Raw genomic sequence first — 9,298 nt, forward strand, 5'->3', positions numbered from 1 at the left:
GAGTATATTCATGATTGCCTGCCTGTGTTATCTTGTACCTTCCGGCTGTCCTTGTAAGCATGGAGCCGTGCCCACTGACTTTGTTTATAGGAGCGGACAGTATCGATAGCTGCGAAGTTTCCAGTAAATGTCCCTCAGGGGGAAGGTTGTTGTGTATGCATTAATTATCTTCTCCCTGCTGCATTGCCCCTAACCAGTTGAATATGGTGCCAATAGGCTAACTCCGCAGAAAGAAGGTTAAGATTTGAAAAATGTACTGCCTATAGTGTTGATCATAGATTTTGTTTTTCAGTTGCAGGGGTTATCATAATGTGAAAGGACTCATCAAACAACATCACACAACATCCAACTTATCATACAGAACATTTCTATCTATACATTCTACTGTTGTACATTACTTTCATCTGCAGTTGTGCAGGTTATCACAGTAAAAGTAATCATCAACATCACATAGCATCCAGCCTATTCCCCTCATATCTTCACACCCAGTTGAACTGCATGCCTTCCAGTAAGATACGCTCTAGGGTCTATGGCAAAGGTTCAATATAAGCATTGTTCCGGACCTTTCATGCACGATGGTTTGAAAATAGATTATCAAACTTTCAGACATAGATGGATATACAACACCTCAAGCCATTGTAATGGTTAGATTCAGGTCAAGGAGCATTTTTCGATTTTTCTTTGAGTAAAGCAGATTAATGAGTCTGACTTATATTTTGACTTGAGGGTGACAATTTTAGGAAGCCAATAATAACGTATATTTATGATTGGGGCCATTTCCTGTTAATCTTTGATAACAGATTATAAAAAGATGCCAGTTATGAGGAAAGTATATAATTTATTAGATTTTGCAACTTTTGAAACCAATCAAAACAGTATCCACAGAATAGATTGATTTTGATTAGACTTATGTTGAAATACAATTGGAACTTTTTGCTAATATGAGTATAAAATAATAACAAGTTACAAGACCTGCCATAACACACAATGCCATGAAACAACATACTGGTAACACCTTGTTTTAAACAAAATCATGTCAATGCAGCTTCAAATGTATTTCATGCAGATCTTCAACTTTGCAAGTGCCGTGATTCGCATCTTCAACCTGATTTGCATGATGCTGCTGATTGGGCACTGGAACGGGTGTCTCCAGTTCCTCGTACCCATGCTGCAGGACTTCCCCGAGGATTGTTGGGTCACCAAGAACGAACTGAAGGTGAGCTCAGATGCTGGGGCATATTTTTGAATGTTAACTGATACTGTAAATCACTTAATGTTGGTGGTAGCAAAAGTGCGCGGTCTGAGAAAAATGGATTTGTTTGTGGAACTATATGTTCGCAGTGGTAGCAGGTGCAGCATAAAAAAGTCGATGAATTATTTGTTCATGGCAATCATAAGTTCGAGGTAAAGATGTGACCATGAAAACTGTGAATATAAAAGTACGTCAAAAAATTGATTTACCTAAGGGTTAGGGTTATTGTTTCATGAAATCAGCCACCAAAGGAGGAAAGAAATGCTATATTATACCGCCACTTCAAGGGCTTCCTAGGACTCCATAAACAATGCTTGTAGTGTAGTACCAAAGAGAGCCAACCCATACCAAGATTCTGTGCATTGTTTTGAAAACACCTAATATAACAAGACATTAGTGAAATAAAAAAATCTATTTTATGTCTATTCTACATGTATGTCATGTAAAGGCTAGTCTATCTTTTTTGTAAAAGTTATAAAATTCATTCACACTCACTCACTGCACGGCTTAACGTCCGTTGTTCCCCGTCATGCAAGGGTTGGACGTCGTGGGGTGTCGTTTAGGTCGAAAATTGCAGTATTATACAGTACCTGGTAACATTGTCTGTAGTGCATTTCAAAGTATATATCTTGATGAAATTTAACTATGATTCCGTCAACTGTGTATCAATCATTTGCTATCTTGGCATGTTTGTCAGGATGCCCACTGGGCAACTCAGTACACCTGGGCCCTTTTCAAAGCCATGTCGCACATGCTCTGCATCGGGTACGGCAAGAGACCCCCGGAGAGCATCACAGACCTGTGGCTCACCATGGTCTCCATGATCTCAGGAGCGACGTGTTTCGCTCTGTTCATCGGCCACGCCACGAACTTGATCCAGTCCATGGACACGTCTCGGAGACAGTACCAGGAAAAGGTCAGAGATCAATACCAATCAATACCAATCTTGCTTCCAGCCGGATTGGCTCTAGACTATCTCAGCAACTGCCTAACTCAAAATGCAAAGTTACAATTGGAGTTCCTTTTCCCACCTCCTATCTATCAATCTTGAACACGCAGTGTGGTAGTCAAAGATAAGGTGATACATGGGGTGCATTACAGGGTTTTCCTATAAGCCTTAGAATTTCAGATTTGACCTAATTCTAATCTCTATCAGTACATTACACATGTACATTGCAACTTCAATCTGTCAAGATTACAGAAGGGCCATACCCTTTTTCCTTGATACCATCAAAAAGATGCCATCAAATGATGGAATGATAGGAAAATCCTGGTGCAGTATCAGGAACACAGTTGCACAGCTCTGTGTGTTATAATTTCAGACAAACTTTGAAAACCAGGAAATTTGAGCATTTTCATTATCTTATTTTCTAAAAGAAACACTTACTCTGCAGTTTAAAGCCAGCCTGAAAGGCAAGACAGGTTGAAAGCACCTTTGTTGAGTCACACATTGTTTTCTGATATGTTTACCTTCGCAGAAAAAAAAACATTGTTTTTGCTCGGTTTCTTCTTCTTCTTCCTTCATTCCAAACAAAAAGTCAACAATTAACCTGGAACTGATGGCTGTTGCCATGGTAACTAGTGCTGTAGCAGACACCCTGTAGTGATGGGTTGCATTATGTAACAATGGCAGGAAAGAGTTGGAGAGGCTGCTTACAATACAGTCATGTATTTGATTAAGAATAAACAGAGCAGTAGCTTGGTGGGCTAGACCAGTTGAGAGTAAACATCATGCATGCCATTTGTATATTCTGTTTTCAGTTCAAGCAAGTTGAAGAATATATGCAGTACAGAAAGCTACCTGTTCACCTGCGCACAAGGATTCAGGACTACTACGAGTACCGGTACCAGGGTAAAGTGTTTGACGAGGATAACATCCTGGAGGAGCTTTCCATACCGCTCAGAGAGGTAAGCCCATTGTATCATAACTTAAAAACCCAGGACTGAAATGAAATAAAAGGTTAACACAGTTTTTGACATTTGATCTGTCTCATACCATCTACTCAGAGACACAATACATTACAAGGATCATACTCTGAATTATAATAACTAAGCTAACATGGTACTCAATTATACTGCCATCAAAAGTCCCTATTACTTTCATCAAATCAAACTATGACTAACTTGATTATCTTGTCTTGTACCTAATTGCAGGAAGTGATCAACTACAACTGCAGGTCCCTTGTGAAAGCGGTACCTTTCTTTGCCAATGCTAACCCAGAGTTCGTCACCGATGTAGTCACCAAGTTGAAGTATGAGGTTAGTATTTCAGTATTAGCAAGCACTAATAACTTTCTTCTAAATGACTTGTTAGTTAATCCCCAAAGCTTATGATTATGATGGTGTTAAACTTTATTAATGATAACAGTTACCAGATATCCCACATAAGAAATTTGCAGGGGTCTGTTTACTTAAGTGCTATTTATCTACATGTCTTGGTAGTCCTTCGTCGCCGAAGATGACTACATACAATTATAAATTTGTGCTGGCAATAAATTTGAAAAACATTTTTTTCTGTATGTACGACGATCATACTTTTCTGGCATTCAAGTCACAGAATCATCTTCATGCTGCTGCACTGATTTTGGCGAGTGTTTACAAAAGACAATTATGTCTCTCTGTTATGTGTAGGTCTTTCAACCTGATGATTTTATCATCCGGGAAGGCACCTTCGGTGATAAGATGTATTTCATTCTTGGAGGAACAGTGGACGTGCTAACAGCTGACGGTGAGGTTGTTACCACATTGCAGGACGGCGCTTACTTCGGAGGTAGGAACAGACCTGAAGTGATAATCAATGCCTAGAAAACTGGCCACAGTAACCATTAAAAATGTGTATTATGGGTATATATCCAGAAATTTGTATTCATAGTTTCATTCAAAAATGTATGCATATTTAGTTTGACACATTCTGGCATTTTTGAAAACTGCTCTTCCTTAGGTCCACTACTGGATGGAGGTTGTTGAAAGGCTGCTGTGCTAGTGACAAATTGAATATGATCGTTGATGTGAAACTAAAAAAAAAGTCTTACAAAATGCACTTTTTAAAATGAAATTTGTTTGAATTCCTGATGAGATTTTTGACTGCTCAACAGTTAATCTATGGTGGCACCTCAGAGGAATGGGCTTACATGAGCCCATACCAGGATTATATTGACTAACAGGATTATATTGACTAACAGAACTAACAGCTTTAGTTACATGTAATATGCATTTACAGTCATCTTGCATAGCTGTGATAACATCACACCTGTCAGTGTACCTGCAATCGATATTGACGCGAAATCTCACATCTTACTTTGGCAGAAATTTGCCTACTGACACGGGAAAGACGGATGGCCAGCATCCGAGCGGAAACTTACTGCAACCTGTTCTCACTCCACGTCGACCATTTCAACGAAGTGTTGCGAGAATACCCCAAAATGCGTGAGCACATGGAGGAGGTGGCACAGGAGAGACTCAGCAGAATAGGTATGGGGAAAGTTTCTTACACTCTGTAGCTGTTCAAATGTATATAGCTTTAAAAAACATGAGTTAGGCCACAGCATGTAAATGTTATGGATGACATCTGCACACATGTGCACACATTGATTTTTTCCTGATTTTTACAGCAAAGAAAAATGCAATAAATTTTGTTCCTCTCCGGTGATACCTTGAGTGTAGGAGTGAAACTAAAGAGGTAGCTGTAGTTGTGAGACTAGTGAAGTACTAATATTGAATGTAGTTGCTGCAGTGTCATTTTCTGCACTGAATATAATACAGGAAACTTTTTGGCTGAAATGTTTTGTTGCTTCAATTCTTGCTATGTTTATGGTCTCCATTTTGAAGATCTAGGCATCTTTCTTTTTCAGTCTCACTCACTCCTATCTTATCAAATCTGCATGCTCAGATGAGTATTCAGGCATGTTGTGAAGTACTAAATATTCACATTAACATGACTGCCAAGTCTGTAACAAATACACTTGAAAAGATGTACTAACTGTGGTCAATATTTAGAGCAAATTCACACAGGTTTTGCATTAAATTGTTAACCTTCTAACTTAAAAGAAAAACAAGCAGAATGCTCTGTAAATCTATAATTTTGCACAAGTCCAATGTTCATACCCTCTTACATAATTCTTCCCTATTAATTACAGTAACTTTTCCCTCTCATAAACAAACTTGAATATTAATCTTATAGCTAAAGTTTCTTACTAGTTGTGCAAATAAGTCCTAAATTTGCATAATCTATGATTATTGCAGACTGCTTTCCCTTAAAGATAGCACATTAAAATCCCTTTGAAAACACTTTAATACAAACTTTAAGTATTAAAGCCTAATTGATTATGCAAATTAGGGTCTCATTAGCTTCATCTATTCATGCTCCATTTTTCTTAAATCAATATTACATTCATCACAAGTACAACGTTCCTGCCATGCAGCACAAAGGAATAAGAAAATATCAACACCCCCAACCACGTATGGTAGGTGCCACATTTCCCAGCATGCCGGCCCGTGACATCGCAACTCAATATGGCAGCGCCCATGGACGCTACCAAAAACAACACTAGTTGTTGCTACTGAAGCTGCTAAACCTGTAATCAAATAAAATGCCAAAAACAGCAGGTTACACTTAACATCTCTGGAGTAACTTAGCAATGGATAACCAATAATTAGAATGATCTAATTCATTTTGTTAAGTCATAGGCAAAAAATATATTCCACTCTTCCATATCTTTATTTCACCAGTTTTTCATGCTTCCTTATTTGCTGTTATAAACAGGATACAAATTTAAATGTCAATCCAAAATTTTACTATTTTTTGGTATTCGACAAGCCTTTGTCTAATGAACAAGATAATAAAGATCTGTATCTGCATCAAAATTCTGTTTGTAAGGATTATGCAAAATGCTGCCTTAAACAGAAAGCCAATGTATATTAGATTTGTATATATTAGATTAGGTGGGAAATGAACTTGTCTTCCCTTCTTCCAAACTTCAGGCAAATCTCACAGCAAACTGAGTCGGAGTAACCTGAGTCTGTGTGCGACTCCCAGCGGATCCGGCGGCCCCAGCGTCCCGCCCAAGGAGGTCATCACGGTCCCTAAGTACAAGAGCATCCGCATCATACCGACAGGGGACGTCCTGACGATCGATATTGACGACCCCGAAGACGACTACTCCAAACCATCTTGACCAAGCTGAGAGTGCAGCCAATTATCTTAGAGAGCCATGTTGATGTATAGATAATATCCCAGGGATTAGTCTTTGGCAGTCACTGTGAACGTAGGATGATGTCCGAAGCAAATGCTGTCCAATCTGTCTAGAAAAAGGTGTATAGTGTATGCTGAATGTAAGATACAAGATCTATACTGTCTGTCTCCTTTTGTTGCATGTAAATTAATGGCCATGAAGATTATCATAGTTTGATGGTTGGAGAGCAGAAAAAGAGGATAGAGATTGTGTGAACTAACCGGACTTAATTCACATGTACATCTGTTTATACTTGTCATGTAGTAAGCTTTAATAAATGTTCTTCCACACATTGTAACAGGTGGCTAGCAATGTGTGTTAAAAAAACACTGGTTCAGAGGTAATTTTTCTGTACAGGCCTCACATGATTCCGGATAATTGTTTGCCATTCACCATACAATGTTAAAAAATGTATCTGTACATGTAATGTAAAGAAGTGTAAAGCGTTTTTGTGATCCAGACACATTAAGTAAGAACATTTCATGCTTGTAGGAGGTATACAGTCTCCCTGGGATGAGGTTTTATCTTTACTGTTTAGAAGTTGATGGTAGATACACAAGGAGGTTGAAAACTCCATGAAAAAGGCCTTGATTTTTACATCTTTATGATGTCAGACGTCACAGATGAATGCCTTCTGCAGGCCAAGACAAGATGGTGTCAGAACAGTGACCTTTCAAGAGTATGTGGATTGAAACAAACTACATTACCCCAAAAATGATTGAGTTTTCTAGTATCTTTGTTAAAAATCATGAATGCCCACTACCTATCAATGTGTTGTTATTATCCTTTATGTTCTGTCCTTATGTCCAGAGTTAAACAAAGGCACAAGTATACTGAGTACACCAGATCATTGCTGTGTGAAACTAGTGAACTTAGTCATTTAGAGGAAACATATATAACTACTGTAGCATATCAAAGGTTTCAGGGACTTACACGCCAGCAGATATCACTTGTTTGGTTTGTTGTTAACGGTTGTGATAAGGTTATCTGTAGCATGTGTCTGTATATTGGAAAGCTATATATTAGGATGTACATGTATATCAATGGTGCAGAGGACTTGCCATGGGTAACCCATTAACAGCAGATTAGATGCATCTCTATTAGGGCTGCATACTGGCATGGGGTACTGGTATGACACCATGAAAATCTGTAAATGTACTGTACATGTACCAAGATAAAATTATTCAATACTCAATTATATCATTTTTTGACTAAAATATGCACAAAACATACCCACCTCAAAGATGCAAAATAATATAATTTAGCACGGGAAAAAGATGAATACATTGTATGGGCATCAGCCCATCTTTGATTTGAGATCCTTTTGCAAAAGCAGGTTCTTTGCATGGGAATACCAAAAGACCAACTAAACAATCTGTTAACTGTAAAATTTGTCATTATTAAAGATTGCAGGTTGTTTTGTTTAACTGTTCAGGTACATGTCTGGACCTGTACCTTACAAATGTAACTCTGTTCCAGTACCTGATGCTACGTTTAGGTATGCAGCCCTAATCTCTAACCCATTTCAAATCTGATTTGAAAACCTGCCAGCAGCCAAATTGAGTTTCCACCATGTTTTGAGGCAGCATTAAAAATACATTTTGTGAAGGAAGTCACACAGACATCTATAATCCACCTAGTTATAAAGACTATCTTTAACTGGCATGTACCATGTATCAACGAAGACTGAAAGTTATGAATATATATGTGGTTGTGCCTTACCTTCAAATTCAACACTGATTTTTTTTGGCTTCATGGAAAATCTAGGTGAAAACCTGTCTATGCTGACTCATAGATCAAAAGAACCAAAAGTACAAATCTTAACAATCTCTGATTTGAACACGAAAAAGGTTTTCACGATTTATTTATAGTCAAATCAGAAGTATAGAGACAAGACACAAGAATGTGTGCCACTAATCTAATCTGCTGTGAGTGCCAGAACCTATCCTGCAGGACAGGGGGAACATATAGGTGTCAACAGTCCTAATGAGTGTGTTTGCTGTGAATATGCAATTAGTAGTCAGATTCAAGAGCTGACCTCTACGGAGATCTATCTAAAAATATGCAAATTGCTAGACTGGAGGCTAGATATAGACTTTCTTTAGACCACTGTGTATAGTGCCTGGACAAACACTTAGATGCAAGAACTCTTTTTGTACAGCCAATCTTCAGTATATTTTCTTTCTTGTAGAATCATTGATGACACCCAGGGTTACACATTAGCCTGGGGTATGTGTTTAAAAGCATCTTCATTTTATCCAGTGTTGTGTAGATGTACAAAATGTACCAGTGGCTGGCTGCAGTGTTACCTTGAGATATCTCTAGCATGTACATTGATGTTTGTTCATTGGAAGTACATGTCACTGTCTAGGTACTAACAGTTATTTTGGCATGCACGAGCACAGGTAAGTAGGGCCATTGGGCCACCACCATTGCCAGTAACAACATTAACACTGTCAGACATTTGAAGCCTACACAACAACACTGGACAGGTGCTTCCTGTCTTTTCACTGGCCTGATGCTGGCAAAAAAGCCAACCATTCATTCACGACAAAAACATTCATGACAAAAGCACCTCAGAGAACAAGCCAATCACTGGTTTACCCTGTTTTGCAGTTTACAAATTTGCCTGATGACCCTTTAGTGATAGCAAATAGAGAAATAGTTGAAAAACATAATCTCCAAGCAGATCTTCCAGCTGAATGTTTTCTCTGACTGCCTTGTTTTCAGATACACTGTCCACAGATATATTTTTGCAGTTAAAATTTTTGCATGTTAATGAATGAACCCTTTCTGTCTCACAACATATTTCGAG

The 9,298-nt window shown here is 38.3% G+C and overlaps 2 protein-coding genes across 3 annotated transcripts in view; one reads left to right on the forward strand and one right to left on the reverse strand.

Annotated features, from left to right (window-relative positions):
- The first annotated feature begins 1,038 nt into the window (after positions 1-1,038).
- On the forward strand, positions 1,039-9,292 carry LOC109467000 (potassium/sodium hyperpolarization-activated cyclic nucleotide-gated channel 2-like). 2 transcript variants are annotated; one of them, XM_019764888.1, is made up of 8 exons: positions 1,039-1,216; positions 1,950-2,168; positions 3,014-3,160; positions 3,407-3,511; positions 3,884-4,022; positions 4,559-4,723; positions 5,674-5,715; positions 6,233-9,292. In XM_019764888.1, exons 1-8 carry the CDS (start codon positions 1,040-1,042, stop codon positions 6,424-6,426), a joined length of 1,188 nt encoding a protein of 395 aa, XP_019620447.1. In that variant the 5' UTR covers position 1,039; the 3' UTR covers positions 6,427-9,292. The 2 variants fall into 2 exon arrangements, with proteins under 2 accessions (XP_019620447.1, XP_019620448.1); XM_019764889.1 differs by lacking the exon at positions 5,674-5,715.
- LOC109466973 (protein tilB homolog) overlaps positions 8,402-9,298 on the reverse strand; it is a 5,624-nt gene continuing 4,727 nt past the window's right edge. The window contains exon 9 of the mRNA XM_019764859.1: positions 8,402-8,425. Coding sequence (XP_019620418.1) covers positions 8,402-8,425 — 24 coding nt within the window. The remainder of the gene's footprint in view (positions 8,426-9,298) is intronic.

This window comes from Branchiostoma belcheri, unplaced genomic scaffold (genome assembly GCF_001625305.1).
Source record: "Branchiostoma belcheri isolate BF01 breed outbred unplaced genomic scaffold, Haploidv18h27 scaffold173, whole genome shotgun sequence".
Classification (NCBI taxonomy): domain Eukaryota; kingdom Metazoa; phylum Chordata; class Leptocardii; order Amphioxiformes; family Branchiostomatidae; genus Branchiostoma; species Branchiostoma belcheri.

Excerpts from the sequence above, each read along its gene's own strand:
- LOC109467000 (XM_019764888.1), top strand. The coding sequence starts at position 1,040 with ATGCAGCTTCAAATGTATTTCATGCAGATCTTCAACTTTGCAAGTGCC. Across the intron at positions 3,512-3,883 it reads TCACCAAGTTGAAGTATGAG|GTCTTTCAACCTGATGATTT; the intron begins GTTAGTATTTCA and ends TGTTATGTGTAG. Across the intron at positions 4,724-5,673 it reads GGAGAGACTCAGCAGAATAG|CACAAAGGAATAAGAAAATA; the intron begins GTATGGGGAAAG and ends CCTGCCATGCAG.